The sequence below is a fragment of the Mastigoproctus giganteus genome, chromosome 2 (assembly GCF_048544385.1).
Source record: "Mastigoproctus giganteus isolate SK-2022 chromosome 2, ASM4854438v1, whole genome shotgun sequence".
In the NCBI taxonomy this organism is placed as follows: Eukaryota; Metazoa; Arthropoda; class Arachnida; order Uropygi; family Thelyphonidae; genus Mastigoproctus; species Mastigoproctus giganteus.
The window spans coordinates 120,834,966-120,855,118 of record NC_143576.1 but is presented as its reverse complement, the minus strand read 5'-3'; the positions used below and the strand labels follow the sequence as shown (position 1 = coordinate 120,855,118).

Below are 20,153 nucleotides of genomic sequence, written 5' to 3'. Positions count from 1 at the left end.
GAAGCCAGCTGAAGTTGTGAACATTACAATCACCAAGGAAAATTACAGCACTGTTAGGAAAGTTATACTGTTGAAACTTGAGGATATCATCTTCAAAAAATAAATGGCATGGTGTGTACATTAAGGTGGCAGTTTTGTATTCGATAAATACATTTTATTTATTTAATTATTGAGTTTTTAAAATTGTCTGTTCTTCTGCCTCACTCTTAATTTATGTTAACTTCGTATTCTAATTATTTATTCCGTAAGTATCATAATGTCAAACCATTGGCAGTGTTGAATCGCAAACCTATAGTTACGAAGTCCAAGAGTATATGGACTTTGCTTTGAAGTTGTTTTACTCTATCAAAAAAAAAAAAAAAAAAATCCATTTTATAATGTTGGTCATTATAGAATACCCTAAAAGTTACACGATCCCTCTAACTGCTGAATTGAGAGGCAGATTCTAGTAGCATAGTGATGGGATTTGTATCCAGGAAATCAAGTCATGTTTCTGTAGTCATGTTAGAAGTAGTAATAGTAATACAACTGATTCTGGAACAATAATACTAATTGGATATTAGAATTGTTCCAGCTAATACATTGATATCAGAAGTTTCTTACTGAGTAGTAAGGTTGGTATGGTTGGTTATGAGCAAGTTCTGTTTTGAAGCAGCTTTACAGAGGAATATTGTTTGTAGCTGAAAACATTATTCATTGATTGGAACACACACTGTGATGGAAGATTGTGTTTAATCCTGTGGTGGACATAATAAAAAAGTTAAATGAGCAGGCAGGGTGTTGCATATTGTTCAACACTTAATATTTTTTTGGAGGGGGGGAAGAAATAGTTTAAACTGGTGTATTTAAAAACTGTATTCTTTATTCTGACATTATAGTATTAATAAGAACAAATAATATCTTTAAAACAGTGGTCTTATTTTCCTAAAAAAATTACATTAAAATTATTTCCCATAATGTATCAAATAATTTGTATATAATATTTACATACTTCTAATGCACAAAAATATTCAGAAACCAAAACTACTGAAAAATTATCAACAAACAGATTTTGTACACCAACATTGTTTTTTCATGATTGGCTGTGATTTCTAAGTAAAAAAATATTCAGTGATGTACATCAAAACTGAAAAGATTATTGGGCACATATTAAAAGTCACATTGAGATACACTCAGTTATAAGTGCATCTCAGTGAATTATGACCACCTAACTAATACCTTGTTGGACAACCACTGTTTGCATGGATAACAGCCACTATTTGCCTAGACATTGATTCCACTAGATCTCTGAAGGTGTCTGTAGAGATCTACAACTGTGCTGCCTGCTAGGCTTTCGCACAGTGTCAGTATAAATGACAGTTGCATGTCCAAAACCCTAACTTCCGTTCCAAAACATCCAATTGGTATTCAGTTTGATTGAGGTCAGGAAAATTTGAAGGCCAATCAAGATGGCTGATATCTTCAGTGTGTTCATTGAACCACTCATGCACAGTACAGTATATTAATTTCTTTTGTCTCTGCTGGCAAAGTTCCTATGTATATCATTGACAGAAGAAAATGGGCTGTTCAGATGCTCCCATGTGAGTGCCATATGAAGCTCACATGGCAGGTATCAGTCTTGACCCCAGTAGGGGTTAGCATTGCAGCATGTATGTGCTACTCAGAGAATTTCATGTAGGCATGTACAATTACTACCTGGTTTTTTCATACTATACCACTTTCAGTTTGATACCACCCAGATAGTATGTTACTCTGAGATTCATCATCAGCTGGCGCTTCCATAGCCAGGTGGGCAGGAGCAGCAGTGCATAGCACACGTTTCTTGATTAGACCGGGGTTCGAGTCTGTGACCACCAAATATGGAGGATGCAGAAAGGTCAGGGAATGACCATCGCATATCCCCGGAGCAATATGGCCTTAGTTGCTAATGCTCCTAAAAACCAAATAACAACAACATCATCATCAGCTATTTTCAATCCACTGTGGGCTGAATTTCATCTGTTCATCTTCATTGTTGTCTTGCAGGTTTTCTTTTAGGTCCTCTTGGGTGCCATTATGTTATTTTCTTAGTCCATCTGTCATCATGTCTTCGAGTTATATGCCCTGCTCAAGTCCGTTTCAGTTCTTTAGTTTTGACAATAATGTCCTTTACTTGTGCTTGCTGTCTAATCTGTGTTTCTCTTCTTATCCAACAGTCTGATTTCTAATATAATTTGTTCCATTCTTCGCTGTGTAGTTTTCAGCTTCTCTTCCATTCTTTTGGTGAGTGCCAAAGTTTCACCTCCATAAGTCATAGTGGGGTGTATACATTGGTTCATTATTTTACGTTTCAGACAAATTGGGATATCACTCTTCAGTATGTGACTATATTTCCTGAATGCTATCTATCCCAAATTTATTCTTCTCTTGACTTCCAGCCATTTATCGTTGTTACAGCTAATGACTTGTCCAAGATGAGTATATGAATCCACCTATTCAATTTCTATTCCTTCAACAATTATATCCCTTTCTGTGGCATATTTGTTCATCATTACTTTTGTTTTAGCCTTTTATTCATCTTTAGTCCAAAATCCTTATTAACCCTGGATAACTGATAAAGGTTTTCTTCTAATTGTTCGGGATCATGGCTTATGATTACAAAGCCATCTGCAAATCAAAAATGGTTTAGGTACTCTCCACTAACATTGACTCCTTTCTGCGACCAGTCCAAGCCGACAGGGCTAGCCGGATGGGTAAAGTACCTGCCTAGCAATCCAAAGGTCGTGGGTTCGAATCCCGCCTCGGGCTTGGATCAAAGTACTGCAAAAACCTTGGGAGGTGCATTATGGCCACAGAAGCCAATGTGCCAACAACTACCAAACAAGCAACAACAGCGACCAGTCCAATCTTCTGGAAGCTTCCTCAAGGGCAGCAGTAAACAATTTCGGAGATATTGTGTCTCCTTGTCAAATCAATTTAAAATTTTTTTTTATGTGAACCCCAAACACGAGAGATATTAGAACCTATAGTACTTAGTACCTTGCTTGGGTTGGAAGTTGAGAAGACGAAAGAAGATATTTGTTGACATTGGACTTGAACTTCTATAGATTGTAATTTTCAGAAAATACGTATGAAGGAAGGTTGTTCCAGAAAACGGCAGTTGAATGAATAAACGAGGAAGATGAAAAGTTGGTTCTGTGAGTTTGAAGTCAGACAATGTTGTCTGGTGGCGGCATGTGATCGGACTGTTTTGAAAGAGAGAGCAGGAATTATAGAAGCCAATTCAGAAGAACAGTGCCCGTGGAAGTATCTGTAGAAGAGGCATGCAGCAGAAACAGTACGTCTATGAGAAAGCGAGTGGAGAAACTCTGTTAGAGATGAATCATTAATTAACCTAACTGCCCTCTTCTGAATGGAATCAAGAAGCCTGAGAGAGGTTTTGGGGGCACCACTCCAGATGTGGGAACAATATTCCATGGCAGGACAGATTTGCGATTTATACAGAGTGAGCAGCTGTTTGGAAGAAAAGTAACACCGAGAGCGAAAGAGAAAACCAAGTTTTTTAGATGCAAAGGAAGCAATATTTGTAATGTGCTTGTGCCAAGAGAGATTAGAAGTCAGGGTAATCCCCAAAAGAGATATATCATTTTGCCTAGAAATCGGAGTGTCACTAAAGGTAAGCATAGGAGCAGAAGAATCCTTTTTGCGAGATATAAGACAAGATTGAGTTTTAGAAGGGTTGAAATCAACTAAGTTGTCTTTGCCACACTGGAGAATTACCCGAAGATCGGCATTTAAGGAATTGGTAGCAGATTTTCAAGAAGTTGAAGCTGATTGAGCAGGACAAGGTTTCTCAAAATGGAAAGTGGAATGCAATGTGCTATCATTGGCAAAACTATAGATAGGATTTCCAGTCAATGGAAGAAGGTCATTAATATACAAGAGGAAAAGAGTGGGGGAAAGAACTGAACCTTGGGGGAACACCGGCATTAGTGGAGAAGTTAGAAGACAGAGAACCATCTACCATCACCCTCAGTGAGCGATCAGAGAGAAAACTGGATAACCAATTACTAAAATCAGTTGGCAAACCATAAGATGGAAGCTTGTTTAGAAGACCTTTGTGCCAAACACAATCAAAAGCTTTTGAGGTGTCAAGAGCAACTGCTTGTGTTTCACCGAACCTTTCCATTGAATTAGTCCATAAATGGGTAACGTAAGCCAGAATATCACCAGTGGATCGACACTGACGGAATCCATACTGGCGATCATTGATCAGACGGAAGGTTTCTAGGTAGTTTAAGAGTTGGCAGTTAATTGATTTCTCCATTACTTTAGAAAGAGTTTGGAAAATTAAATGCCCTAGGCATAATCCTTATGGGTTTATGTATAGTTTTAAATATAGTTTTATATAATATCAGTGTAAATACACCATAGTTAACCCATAAATTTGAGCTACGATTGTAGCGTAGAAGGCATCGTTTTAATTGTATCTCATAATGTGGTTGCCTTCACAACAAGATAGCTACTATTGAATTACTTCAAATAAATAACGCTTCTCTAGTAGAGAAGGCTACTGTTATTTATTTTCAGCGTACCACCACCCAGACGATCGTTTCGAAGCTTTTTGGCTTCGTCATCAGTGGGCGGGTAGGTAATACAACAAGCCATCTCAGTTGCGAAGTTATATCCACATTATGAGAGATGCCAGAAGGGTGTGGTGGTAATGAATTTGGAAAATTAAATGCACTAGGCATAATCCTTATGGGTTTTGATAATTAACTATATAATATATAGTTAATTATCAAAAGTTATTTATCAAAAGTTAATTATAACTATATATAATATATAGTTAATTATCAAAACCCATAAGGATTATGCCTAGTGCATTTAATTTTCCAAATTCATTACCACCACACCCTTCTGGCATCTCTCATAATGTGGATATAACTTCGCAACTGAGATGGCTTGTTGTATTACCTACCCGCCGACTGATGACGAAGCCAAAAAGCTTCGAAACGATCGTCTGGGTGGTGGTACGCTGAAAATAAATAACAGTAGCCTTCTCTACTAGAGAAGCGTTATTTATTTGAAGTAATTCAATAGTAGCTATCTTGTTGTGAAGGCAACCACATTATGAGATAGAATTAAAACGATGCCTTCTACGCTACAATCGTAGCTCAAATTTATGGATTAACTATGGTGTATTTACACCGATATTATATAGTTTAGAAAGAGTAAAAGTAATTGCAATGGGACGATAATTGGATGGGAGGGATTTGTCACCCTTTTTATGAACTGGCTGGATATGAGCAAATTTCAAAGCTGAAGGAAAAACACCTTTGGAATAAGAAAGTGAAAAAAGGCGGCAAAGAACAGGAGTAATTTTGGGAGCACAGGTTTTGAGAAAAAGTGGAGAAATTCCATTAGGACCTGGAGCTTTCTTAGCATCAAGATTCGTCAAAATCCTTCTGACATTCTTTGACAGAAGACCATGGAAGGCATTGAATGGAGCATGGTGGGAAGTGTTTTACCAAGATCATTAATACATGAGTTGGAAGAAAAATGGGATGCTAACAGGTCAGCTTTATCCTTGGCTGAAGTGACAACAGAACCATCTGGTTTAGACAGAGGTGGGAGCAGAGATGGGCAAAAGTTGCGGCCAATAGCTTTGGCAAGAGACCAGAATGCTCGGCTTCCATTAGGGTTAGAAGCAAGTTTTCTACTCTTAGCCTGTTCAAACTCTAGTTTGGACTGATTAATAACTGCTTTACAATTGTTGCGAGCTTTGGTGTAGGCAGAAAATGAAACTGAAGAATTAGAAACAAGCCAATTACGATATGCAACGTTCTTCTCTTGGACAGCCTTAGCACATTTATTGGAAAACCAAGGTTTTGATAAAGGACGAGATTTTAAAGTGGAGTGTGGGATAAAGGATTCCATTCCTGCAAGAATAATTTCACTGACACGATCTGAGCAAATGTTGACATCAGAAGTTTTGAAACAGTAATCCGACCAAGGATAAGAAGAAAAGAAGTCTTGCAGGTCATCCCATTTTGCATTCTTGTAATGCCAAACAACATGAGGTTGGGAATAGCCATGAGATAAAGGTTCCATTGGAGAAGAGTCAATCACCAAGTTGTGATCTGAAGTGCCTAAAGGACCTCTCACTTTGACCGTGTACTTAGAAGGGTTGTTTGAGAGAAAAAGATCAAGCGTATTGGCTGTATGGTTAGGATTGTCCGGTATTCTTGTAGGTAAATGAACAATCTGTGCTAGGTTATTAGTAATTGCAAAAGCCTCAGCATCTCGACCTGCTGGGTCAGTGTGACTAGAAAATGAAAGCCAGCTGGAGTTGTGAACATTAAAATCACCAAGTAAAATTACCTCACTGTTAGGAAAGTTGGACTGGAGAAAATCAAGTTGCAAAGAGAGGAAGTCAAAGAGCTCCAAGTGATTAGTGGAGTTGGGAGAACGGTAGAGACAACAGATGAATTTGACACAATGAGTTAGAGAGATTTTAAGCCAGAGAAGATCAAAGAGAGGAGATTCCAAATTGCCAAGTCTCTGACAGGGAATATCAGAATGGACATATGCACAAGTACCACCTTTGAGGCGAAAGGAATCATACAGCGAATAATTTGGGCATCTGAGATGAGCAGTAGATGAATCAACCGATAACTGAGATTCTGTCAGAAAAAAGTACATGGGGTTTGGCAGACTGCAAGTGGAAATCGACATCGTTGAGATTAGAATTGAGACCACGTATATTTGTGAAATGAATTAGGAAGTGCTTGGGAGGTTTAGATCTTTTCGCAGATAAGCTTGTTCTATTAGTTTGACAATTCATGGTGTATTCAATAGTAAGAAAAAGTGGGTGGGACATGCTATATGAAGTAATGAAATTTTTGGATATGGCGTACACGTGGTAAGAATATACCCAGATCCTTGACATAACGTGGCCTCGACAATGCTCCCTGCATACACACTACTCGGACTCCCTCCAGTCACTATCTGGCAGAGTAGAGGTAGTAAGATTATACACTAGCTGATCCAGAAGCCTCCTAGAGAGTTACCAATAGGTTCGGTCCGGTGTACTAACTAGCGGCCGGCCTGCAAACACCATTTTAGAGCTGTACCCTTGAAATGTAAGGAATATTGGATCTCGCCACGACGTTCATCATAACCTCAAAAGTCATCAATCACACTGCATGATGGAAGAGATAGGGAAGGGTTGACTGGAACTTAGCTCTAGAGACTAAACATGGGTTCCATCACTTCAATCCTCCAATAAGCAAAGTGGTGGTATTTCACTGGTTGATGAGAGTCTTCTACCACCTAGTACTGCCTGGTAACATAGAGGGGCGGCGCTTCTCCATGTGGTGTGGGCACCACACCTCGACCCCTGCTTACGTTGGTTCACACCTGGGTAGTCGCCCACCATGTACTTGTGCATGCAGGTTATACCCAGGATTACTAACAGTCTCACCATCATGAAGGTGCAAGCATAGGATTTGGCTGTCACAGACTGTCCGGACTTCGCTGAAATTGGGTCCACTTGACTTGAGTGTCACCCGAATATCAGTTCCATCAGCGTTTTAGACTCCCAGGTATCAAAACTGACAGAATCAAAATTTATTAAACTACAACACTACTTTCAGAGAGATAGATACATACCTATATTTACTTCAGTGTGCGTATCACAATTTAACTTGGCATATCAACAGTTAAGCTAATTGTTACAAATTTCAGGCCTCAGTTTATATAGATTCTCAAATCCATGGGTGGTACAATTAAAATAGTTTCTGTAGAACAAATAAAATTTCCATATAACAAACTAATTTTGAGAGACCTGGGTAGTCATTATTCGGACCTCTGGCCTTTAGGCAGTAGAGCTGCTTCTGTAGAAAGCACAAATTAAGAGCTAAAGGAATTAACATTCCACAATTTTGTAACACATTTACAACTGCCTCTCCCACATGCTGTACTGAGAAGTCGTGCTGGTCAACTGCTTTCTTGTGTTCATGGCCAGTGGAAAAGATTAAAGTATATTCCAGACACGGATAATATGCCGAAGTCAACCTGTTCTACTATTACGCCCTATTAGAGAATTAGAAGAGAGTGAATTTCCTTTATTCTGGAAATTAATCTGTTCTTTTGGAAAAATGAGTCCCACTTTCAGTAAAATTCACCTGCATGTTTACAAGTGGACCCTAATTTATATCAGAGCATTAAAAAAAAAAAAAAAAAAAAATTGCTTTAAAAATTTGAATTACAGAGGCCTCGCTAGACCCCCCCCCCCATCGTGAAGCCTGATGCTAGCACTTCATGAACCTATTTATACCGCCCTGCTTGCCAGAGCACGTATTGGTCATATCCACCTTACACATTTCTATTTATTGCAAAGAAATCCCCCACTGTGCTTGCACTGTGATTCACCACTAACTGTAAAATATATTCTTATAGAGTGCACTCATTATCAGTCTGCCAGATCCACATCATTCCGATCCCTCTCAAACTTAAACAAGTCTCTTCAAATATATTCTTATAGAGTGCACTCATTATCAGTTTGCCAGATCCACATCATTCCAATCCCTCTCAAACTTAAACAAGTCTCTTCAACTTAGACATATTATTGGGGACAACTCTAATTTATCTCAGTTAGCATTAGCAGAGGCACATGATGCAAGAAAGCAGGCTTATATAGCATCAGCCAAAAACAAAAAAAAACTCCTTCCCGTTTCACTCATCCATTCGCTCCAAAAGTTTGTCTAGTTCAGCCTTGAATTTATATACACTGTCGACTTTCACAATGACAGATGGAAGTTTGTTCCAGCAATTAACCACCTGCTGGCTAAAGACAAATTTCCGCACATTTGTTCTACAGCTGTCTTTCCTTAATTTGAATTTATGCACCCTCGGGTGTGGAATTTGAGCAAGAGGAAGAATGCCATCAGCATAAGCTCACCTTGTAGGCGCCTAGTCTCCAGGCACAGTAATTTGAAGAATGTAAGCCTTTCTTAGTAACAGTATCCCTTTGTTCCACTCACTAATCTCGTTGCCCTTCTCTGTACTCATTCTAGCAGCTCTACATCTTTCCTAAAATGAGGTGTCCGGACCTGTATGCAGTACTCGGTGCTGCCCAAAATCCCAACATATTGATTGTATTTTAAAAAACAAAGTTAGAGTCCATATCCCAGAAACTCTTGCGATAAAAAATGTTTTTCATGTAATCAAAACAGCCGCTAAAAGCATTAAAATTTTATTTGAACGCATGGAACATGTACATTGCAGTAATGCAAACAGTATATGGTAATGCTAATATTTTATGTCATATTAATGAATAAACAACACACTTTATATATATGCATAAAATAATGTGAAGTGAGGTGGTTGAGTAAACGTAAAATGTTAAAACGATTTTATGATCTGAGACAAGACAAGACATTGCAGATTTTATGGACATAAAAGGAAACATAATTAACCAAGTAAAAGATGATGAGTGGGTGTATGACTTGTAGATGTCACCGGATACCTAAATGAACTAAATCTCAAATTGCAAAAACAAGGACAATTGGTTCATGAACTGCATGGACATGTCAAAGCTTTTTGTAATAAACTAAGATTGTTGGAAAGTCAGATAAGAGCTAAAAATTATCATTTTCCTACTCTAGCAATTCATAAAAATATCCATTATAATTGTTATGGAGAAGAACTGAAGGAACTAATAGAGCAATTTGATACAAGGTTTGCCGACTTCCAAAATAAAGACTCCACATTCGCTATATTTACTCGTCCGATCGATGCTGATGTAAATAATGTGCCAGAAAACTTACAGATGGAACTTATTGAGCTTCAGGCAGATTTAGTGCTAAAATCACAATTTAACAACATTGCTTTGACAGATTTTTATAAATTTTATATGGTGGAAGAAAAATATACAAATTTACGTGCCTTTCCAAGAAAAATCGTTTGTCTTTTCGGCAGCACATATTAGGATCGTGAGCATGGGAACGAAACTTGAGATATTATAACAGGGTTATTCAGACTTCATTTTGAATAACCCTGTATGTGTGAACAGTTTTTTTCGAGGATGAAATACAATAAATCAAAAATTCGGACAAGAATAACAGACGAAAACCTCAGATTCTATGCGATTATCCTTAAGTAATATTAACGTCAATATTGATAGTCTCGTAGTTCAAGTACAAGGCCAATCTTCACATTAAATTGTTATGTCATTCATTATATTATAATATTTATGTAGAGCTTTATACCAAAGCATTATGTTATAAATAAATGAAATATAAAGTAGCAACTTGTTTTAATTCATTTAATATTAATTTATTTTATTTAATAATTTGGTCCGGCCCTTGACTACTTGGAGACAGAGTGATAATTTGGCCTCCGAACTAGGAAAGATTGCCCATGCTTGGTTTATAGTATGATCCTGAAACCAAACAGCAGTAATCCCAGTGGAAGACTCCTTCTTTCCCACCAAAAAAAGTGTGGTGGGAGTGCAGCAAAACAAAGGCCATGTTGCTAGCATTTTTTGACTGTGAGGGTGTTGTTCATCATGATTACACTCAAGAGGGATAAACAATTAATAAAGAGTGCTATGTTAAACTCAGACACATTTGTGATTTGGTTTGAAGAAAAAGACTGGTTGCTTCATACGTTAGTACCATTGCATTTGTCATTGCTTGCATAGAGTTTTTTTGGCTAAGTACAGGCTCCTTCAATTCTGGCAATCTGTGTATTCATAAGATATGCTTTTGTGACTTTTTTTTATTTCCTAGACTGAAAGTAACCTCAAAAGAAATAATGTTGATTTGATGACCTGCAAACAGTAAAGAGTAATATGATTGCATAGCAATTTCAAAATTGGTTTTTCAGAAGTGCTTCTAAAAGTGAGAAAATTGTTGGGCTAATTGTGTCACCTCAGAAAGACATTATTTCAAATGGGATTTAGTTGCTCACCCCATAGGGATACTTATTGTCATTAATCTTATTCCAGATATTTTTTTGAACAGACTAAATACTAGATGTCTGTAGACATTAGATAAAAAAATTTGCTAAGGAACGAGAACTGTATTTTATTTTATATTTCTTTCTTTCTTTTTCTTTTTCTTTCTTTTTCTTTTTCTTTCTTTTTTTTTTTTTTTTTTTTGATATTTAGGTTTGGTGAATCCAATTACACAAGGAGTTTTTTCTCATGCCATGGGATTGAGAAAAGGGCATACACTATTGGTAGCAGGAGGATATAGTGGTGCATTACGTGGTAGTTTGCTAGCATACGTTTTGCCGCCTTCTCTCACTGCTAATGGGCAGCGCAGTGCCGCATCAGTTTGTTCCAGGTAAGTTTTGCCTTTTGATTTGGAATTCAGTTGCTTTTCAAATGCATTTTTTCTTTAGCGATTAATGAAGTAAGGGAGAGATGCATGAAGAACATCACAATTTTATTTGGATTTTATCTAGTATTTATCTTTCTGGCTTAAATAGAGGTAATTTTGGCATTTACCTTTCTGATCCAGCAAGTGAATGCTAAAATGCCTAATGCTACACCTCTGCCAGGTAGGTAGGATGCACCAATCTCCCTGCTTTGAACAGTGTGTGCACCGGAGATTGTCCTTCAGTCTGAGGTAACTATGTAAGCAGAGTGGTTACTAAGTTTATACGCCCATGATATTGTAAAAAGTTTGAATGGATTTGAATTAAAACTCCAGTTGTTCCTTCGATATTTATTGATTAACAAGGTAGACCACTTTCCAACCATGAAGTTGCTGAAGATTCCAGAAAGTAAATTTGAAAAATATTGTGAAATTACCAACGCTTTGAATGATGACTTTTCACGAAGATTTGGTGACTTCCAAAAATTTGAGACAAGTTTAGCAATAGTGCACGACCCATTATCAATAGAAATTGATAGTGCACTGAATGAACCACAACTTCAGTTTATAGATCTGCTGTGTGATACTGATTTAAGGGAATTGCACAGTCGTGAGAAAATCTGTAAATTTTACAATACTCTTAATTCGGACAAATTCGACGAACTTAAAGATTTTGCCCAAAAAGTGTTGGTTATTTTTGGATAAACCTACATATGTGAACAAACATTTTCCATCATGAATCTAAATAAAAATTCTTTACGATCAAGCATCACTGATTAACATTTACAAGCAGTTTTAAGAATCTCAACTACAAAATTAACAACCGAAATTAAAAAAAAAAAAAATGTTAAAAGATGTAAAACAGTTCCATTCATCTCATTAAATTCATGGAGAGATTAGAGAATAATTTTTTTTGTTATATTTCTTCTTCATGATAACAAATAATATATATCCAAAAATAGTATTTTTAGTGTGGCTCGCCTTCTTTTTGAATTCCTAATGTGGCCCTTCAGCCAAAAGGTTTGCCCAGGCCTGATGCACAAGATTTATACATAAATTTTATTTATTTTACGTGTAAGAATGCAGACAAATTCTAACTACACATACTGCAAACAATGAGTGCAAAAAATTACCAATGTTTCAAAAGATTTGGGTTTTTTTTTTTTTTTTTTTTTAGGAGCATTAGCAACTAAGGCCTTGCTCCGGGATATGCAGTGGTCATTCCCTGACCTTTCCGCATCCTCCCTATTTGGTGATGATGGGCTCAAACCCCGGTCTAATCAAGAAGTGTGTGCTACGCACTGCTGCTCCTTCCCACCTGGCTACGGAGGCGCCATGTTTCAAAAGAGGTGATTATCCCCTTGTATAAGGCAATGGTCAGGCCACACCTTGAGTACTGTATACAGGTCTGGAGGCCTCATTTTAAGAAGGATGTAGAGCTGTTGTACAGAGAAGTACAGAGAAGGGCAACAAGATTAGTGAATGGAACAAAGGGTTGCTGTTAAGAAGAAAGGGTTAAGTTTTGCAAATTACACTGTCTGGAAACTAGGCACCTGTGAGGTGATCTGATTGAGGTGTATAAAGCCTTGAATGGTTTGAGCATGCTCAATGCTGATGGGATTCTTCCTCTTGCTCAGAATAATCACCTGAGAGGGCATAAATTCAAATTGAGGAAAGACAGATGTAGGATAGATGTGCAGAAGTTTGCCTTTAGCCAGCAGGTAATTGGTTGGTGGAACAGACTTCCATCCTTTGTTGTGGAAGTTGATAGCCTAAATAAATTTAAGGCTGAGTTGGACAGGTATTTGGATCGAACGGAGGGGTGAAATGGGAGCGTTTTTTTTTGGCTGATGCTGCATAAGCTTGCTTTCTTGCATCATATGCCTCTACTAATGCTAATGCTAAAAAATACAAAGTTAAATATTGAAATAAAAAAAAAATGCTAAGCCCACATAACTGCTACTTTATGTTTGTTGTTAGTTTATTTGGTTTTTAGGAGCATTAACAACTAAGGCCATATTGATCCGGGGATATGCGGTAGTCATTCCCTGACCTTTCCGCATCCTCCGTATTTGGTGATCACGGGCTCGAACCCCGGTCTAGAGCGTGTGCTACCCACTGCTGCTCCTGCCCACCTGGCTACGGAGGTGCCCTGCTACTTTATATTGCATCATACAGGTGTAATGTTTGGCAATCCTTATAGGATTGTACCATGCATGGGTTGAAGGAGAGGGGGGGGGGATGCTGAAAACTTTGTTCTAGAGACTAAACATAGATTTCACCACTTCAAGCCTCCAGTAAGCAAAATGGTGGTATTGCACAGGTTGATGAGAATCATCCACCACCTACCTACTAATATCTCTGTTCTCTGATTATAGGCTCTAACAGTGAACTGGGCAGTTGAGTATATGATGGTGCCTCATTTTAGTTCCTTCATGGGCATCAACCATCTCTTCAGCCCTGATATTTGCCTATCAGTGCTGAATTTAGGCTTTATCTCTCACTCTCTTCATGGAAAACACACGTCATCCCCTTTGGCTATATCATGCCTTGCTACAGGTTGTTTTGTAAACATCCAGTAAATAGTGCACATTATAAATCCTCCATTCATAGGAGATTTCCCTTGCCAATTAGCGTCTTAGCATATTAAAATATGGTTTTTAACCATTTTAATTCTTTATTTTTGTTATAATGTGTGTTTTTATTTTATTCTCCTTTGATATTTTCTAGCTATAGAAGTAAAGAAAGTTGCTATGCTGATTTATCTTGTGGCTGGTGTTCACGTAGTGACTATGTTCGTTGTATGGATAAAAAAGCACAAAAGGTGAGTTTTGTTTTTTCTGAATGTGCCTGTTACTTGTTCATTTATTCAATTTTATTTATTTATTCAATTATTCATTTATTGTTCATTTATTCAATTTATTCAATTTATACAGGAGGTGCTGATTATCGAACTTACAGATATCTTGAATAATCGTGCTGCCCATTCTGAAAAGAGGATAATCAGCAAGATGAAAAAAAATTAAGTAATAGCATTAATATTGACAAAATATTAATGTTATTTATTAATCTAATATTAATCCTTGCATTATATTGACAAAATGTAGTGCAAGGAAGCTATGGACCTTTTCTGCACTGGCCAAAAAAAAAAAAAAAAAAAGAAGTAGATAAGAAAATACAAATTTTACGCTTCCCTCATCATGTAGGTAACTATCCGGTAGACTTTTCAATTTCTTCAAACTGTCATCCTTGACTACTTGTGAATGTAACTTATTCTAGTAATGAACAACTTCTTGGCCAAGTTCCTACAATCCAGTCTAAACTCCTTCCCCAGTAGTTTGAATTTATGGTCCCTGCTTTTGGAATTCTTTATAACAATGATAATTCCACCCTCATTCATTTCATGAATGAGGGTCCAATTTTCTCCCCACTTTGGAGCCCTATAACCTTGATCAGGTTTATAAGGGTTTCCTCTGCGGTGCCTAGCTCTGTAGCCCATATAATTAAAGTCTTTCCTTGTACTGTCGCCTTTTTGCCGATCTCACCATGCAAGTTGCACTTCTTTGGATCCTTTCAAGAACAGGTTATTGTTCAATAGATTATCGATAGAACACCATGGGCCTTCCTGGCTGCTGATTTACGCTGTTCAGAGAACTTCATATATGCCAGTATCGTAACTCTGAGATCCCTTTCTTCCTCTATTGTTTTTAATCTTCCTCTACTGTTTTTAATTGAGCCTCATCAGGGGTTGCTCTTTTCCAAGTGTAAGACGTTGCATTTTGCTGCATTAAAACATTGCCACTCTTCTGACCATTCTTGAAGCCTATTTAAGTCATCCTGAAAGGAAGCACTGCTTTGCACTGATCATTGACAACTCTCCCAATCTTTGTGTAGTCTGTACATTTTGACATCACACAACGACATTGATGAAGGGATAAATCCCTTCATCAATGTCGTTGATGAAAATGAGAAACAAGAGTGGCCAAGCACTGATTCTTTGGGGACATCACTTCTGACATGCCAATCTGAAGAATGTCCATTAATCACAACCCTCTGACCTCTGTCCTGCGGCCACCCAGCAATCCATCTTAGAATCTTTCCAGTAATCCCAACATACAGTAACCTCTCACGAGAGGCCGAGTCAGATGCCTTGTTAAAGATGGCCAGTTAGTATGCTGCTTGTGTTTTGTGCTCCTGCCTTTTCTTTATTTTTAATAGTTTAATACTTTATTTCTAAGCTCGTCGCATGCAGAACAACTATATATACCCTTTTATATGACCATTCACTCTGAAATTCTTATCGACAGATCATCCATAGCAAGAAACTTTTTATTCTCTCTTCAGTGCTCATTTAGTGTTTCATCTGCCCTATAAGGCTTATACCATTTTAGACCAGCTGCTGATTAGAATTGTTCAAGGTCAGTAACACTCTCTTCCCAAGGTCATTTGACCCCAGAATATATTTCTCCTTCTCCCTTCCTTTTTTTTTTTTGAAAACTGCAGACTCTGCAGTTTTTAATTCTCACATTCTAAACAATAGCTAGAAGTTTCCCAGATAAAGTCAGCAAAAATGGGTCTCCCTAACACTGCTTGCTCAACATGCCAAGTAACCAACCACACCCTCTGTACATGCAGAAATTTCCACAAGAGCCGTTGTTCTAGGTGTGTAGTTCTTAAAAAAACATTTGACCAAGATAAAAGCACTAAGCTGGAATTGCCCTAGTTGTGCTACTGATACTGCAATGTTTTGGAGGTTTTGTTGAGTTATGACATGGAATCTCTTGATGTAACCCTTCTGACCTGGTCCCAGACAACTTTGGCTGCAAGTAATAAGAAGAAGCCTTGACTATCTGAAAGCAGTAAAACTGCAGTTTCAACTCTTTCTGATCTGGAAAGTTGCTCACTTGTGCATGTGCAGCTGCTTACAGTTGAAGCATCAAATAAAAATATTGAAGATGGAATTAAATTAATTGAAGGCTACCATTCTTATCCTGTGGTATTTTCCAGTCAATGATAGACAATCGCGCTGAGATGAAACACACAGAAGGTGACTTGACTGAATCACATCTTCCCTTTCGCAGAAATACTGATTACAAATTTGCAGATGAGAACACAAGTAACCTATGTTCTTTGCCATTAAATTATACCTCAAGCAATGTTAGTACTGTACTGAAAGAATTCCGACAATTTTTATTAAAAGCTAACAAAGCCTTTACCAATCTACTGCAGTCAGAAACAAACAATAAGGGACAAGAGAGATCTCAAGAAATATTAGCAAACCTCACCAATACTACATGGGTCAATGACCTATATCAACTAGCTCAGCCCTTTGTGGAAATCAAAGTGTCTTAACATTTGAATAAATACTTCCCAGACTCTGAGACTGTTGACTTCTTGTGTCAAAGTGAACTGGAAGATGACCCCCCCCCCCGCCATAGTGTTATAATGATCTTTACACCATTCCTCACAATGCTATGAATGATAGTATGCAGCTGCCATTAATTAGCCACATTCAAATATCTTCCACTAATTCCAACCACCCAGAAATTAATGAAAATGCAGCATTTAGTTGCAACACTCCCATAATCTCAGTTGCTAGCAAGACTCAAACAATTAAGTCAGTGGTTTTCAACCTTTTTTTAATAACGGCACCTCTAAGTAATTTATTTTATTTTGCGACACCCCTACTCAATTTTCTGCATGTTAGATCCGATTCTCTCTCAGTATATATATATAATTTTATTCTTTATATAGAGGTACTAAGTAAACATCAATTATAGATCACCACAAAATTAAAAAGATACCGTATACCTTTTTATAATGAAAGAAACATAAATTAAAAAATAATAATAAGTTTAAGTAACTTAAAACCAAATTGCATGGCACTCCTGGAATGTTGTTGTGGCACTCCAGTTGAAAACCACTGAATTAAGTCAATCCAGACAACTGCAAGAAGTGAACAGAAACAGTTTTCAATTTGAACGTAAGGATCCTATGGGTGATCGTGAATACCAAGAAAGTAAAAATCACAAAAATTAAATGACTTGTCCAAAATATCTCAAATTGAAGGTAGATATACAGGTGTAGAGGTGATGAGACAGAAACAGGGAAAAGCTATCTATCCTTTGTTCAGGATTATTATCCAGACAGAAGTTGCAGAAGATATCTTGCACACAGCCACTGCAAAGAAGAGTTCATACATGGAACTGCTGCACAGTCTACTCTAAAATCTGGCCTGGGGAAAGCTGAGGTTTTCATTATGCAGCTTCATTCATGTACTAGTTCTGTTAAGGAACTAATTGACAATAAAATGGGGGGACATGTGGAAGTTAGAAAGATGAATACAAGGCATCATTCTTATGCCTCGTTTCACATTTCTTTGAATTCCACCACCATGTAAATCCCCATATTTGGCCATATAGCTTGAAGATAACATAGTTTCTCTCTCTAGCAGATCAGATACACTGAAGATGCATGTCTAGCGGTTAAAATCAAGTAAATCTAGATCGAGAACTAATCACTTCACTTGGTTTCTTCAAACTGTTAGGAGAATTGCATGCTCTTCAAACAATACTAATTTATGATGAATTTTCAATCATTTGTTTAACAGGCTCAAACCTGGCTCAATCATAACAGAGACATTGACATGCCGAGCAACTTTACGAACTATCACGGCCCCGGGTGCCAAGCGTTTCCGTGGCCAAGCGATTCTTGCGAGTTTATAAAGCGTTTTTCCTCCAAGTGACAGAGTTTTCCTTGTTTTTCTCTTAGAATTAAAATTTTCTGTTAAGTAGCTCTACTTACTTAAAAACACTAAGAAGAGAGCCCAGAAGAAGGCAAGTACCTTTTTCTTTAATTTAACTAGCCGTACTAACTTACTAACTCTACGCTTGGCCACCAAGCGGCACTGCTCCTGCCTCCCCGTGGCGGGGCCGGTAACCTGGGTGGTAAAGGCAAACCCCCAGGGCAAAAAGGAGCAAGCATGGATAAAAATCATTATCCAAACTTAGAGCCTTTGAGCTCAAGAGCGGAAGATTCCAACCCTGACCATGACTCAAGTCAACCTAAAAGACTGCGAAGAGAAGCAGAATGTCATGACGATTGCCCAAACTTCCTGGTGATTCATTCCTTGTCCGCCCAACCTGTGGGTAAGTTGTCACCATTCTTAATTCAGAAAATCTTGGAGTCAATTGCAGGATCACCAAAAATGGTTAAAAGACTGCAATCCGGAGACCTTCTGATAGAAACAGCCACCTCTAAACATTCTGAGCGGCTGTTAAAAACAACAACATTTGGTGGGTTGACAGTAGAAATTACTCCCCACAAAACTCTAAATTCATCAAAAGGTGTCATCAGCGAGTGGGACCTAATTACAGTCTCCGAAGAAGAACTACTCCAAGAACTCAGCAGTCAGAAAGTAGTAAATGTAAAACGGATCATGACAAAAAAAGATGGAAATCTTACTCCAACAAGATCCATCATTCTGACATTTAGCACTCCAGACTTACCATCCTGTATTAAAGCTGGTTATTTAAACTGCCGGATTCGACCATACATCCCGAATCCTGTTCGTTGCTTTAAATGTCAGAAATACGGCCATTCCCAGCAGGCTTGTCGCGGGGAAGCCACATGTCCCATCTGTGGCTCTAAAGATCACACCCAAGCGGATTGTTCAGTCAAAACTCCTGTTTGTCCAAACTGCAAAGGAAGCCATCCAGCCTTTTCCAAAACTTGTGAGCTATGGATAACAGGAAAGAAAATACAAAAATACAAAATTGAAAATAAAGTCACGTTTCCTGAGGCACGTAGACAAGTTATGTCGACCATGCCTAGTGGTCGTTCTTATGCAGCTCGAACTAGAAACTTTGTTTCTACTGCAGCTCAAACGGATGTATCAGTTCCGCCTAACACCTCTCTAGCGAATTGGCTTAAAGTTACACTTTCAACCTCTAAAAAAGATAATCCTCATAATCCTCCAAAAAAAACTAGCGAAGCCACAAATACTCCAATCAGTATCCCTACTCATACCCCATTGGTCTCGATTGAAAAAGAACAATTAAAATCTCACTCAGTCTCAAAAAAAATGGAAGCGCCTACCAATAATATGGATGTAGATGAGCCGCTACGTAATGAGGAGCCCATTCTAGAACTCCATGCAGATGACACCATGGATCTTGGACGCCCCACATTCCCAAAAAAAGACCGGAAAAAATGTCCCACGAACAAAAAACAGTCAGACGAATCATCCTCAGCCAAAACTAAATAATGTATAACATCATACAATGGAACTGCAGAGGACTAAGTAGTCATTCTGATGACTTAAGGGATTTACTAGCTCAATTCAATCCCATAGGTGTATGCCTACAGGAAACTTTCTTGTCACCCCAAATTTCACCAAAATTCTCAAATTATGTGATATATAGACGAGACAGGAGTTCAAACTCTGCTGCTCGTGGCGGAGTAGCTATTCTTGTTAACTCTGACATTCCATCCAGGCCGATCCAATTGAGAACCACTCTAGAAGTTGTCGCAGCTCGTATTGCAGTTGGTATTTCAATTACCATTGTTTCCATCTACATTTCACCCTCTCTACCACTTCCTCATTCAGAACTTGACAGCCTGATTTCACAACTCCCAACTCCAATTTGTCTCTTTGGTGACTTTAATGGACATCATCCATTGTGGGGGTCTGCTACAATGGATAGAAGAGGCAAATTGGTGGAGGAATTCATGAACAATAATGGTCTTAATTTACTAAATTCTGGATCTCCTACTTACATACACCTA

General features: G+C 37.9%; 1 protein-coding gene across 1 annotated transcript in view; it reads left to right on the top strand.

Moving 5' to 3' along the window:
- Positions 1–20,153, top strand: part of Megf8 (multiple EGF like domains 8) — a 619,502-nt gene that overhangs the window by 41,698 nt on the left and 557,651 nt on the right. Inside the window, exons 4-5 of the mRNA XM_090390015.1 lie at positions 11,156–11,333; positions 14,097–14,190. Coding sequence (XP_090246141.1) covers positions 11,156–11,333; positions 14,097–14,190 — 272 coding nt within the window. The remainder of the gene's footprint in view (positions 1–11,155; positions 11,334–14,096; positions 14,191–20,153) is intronic.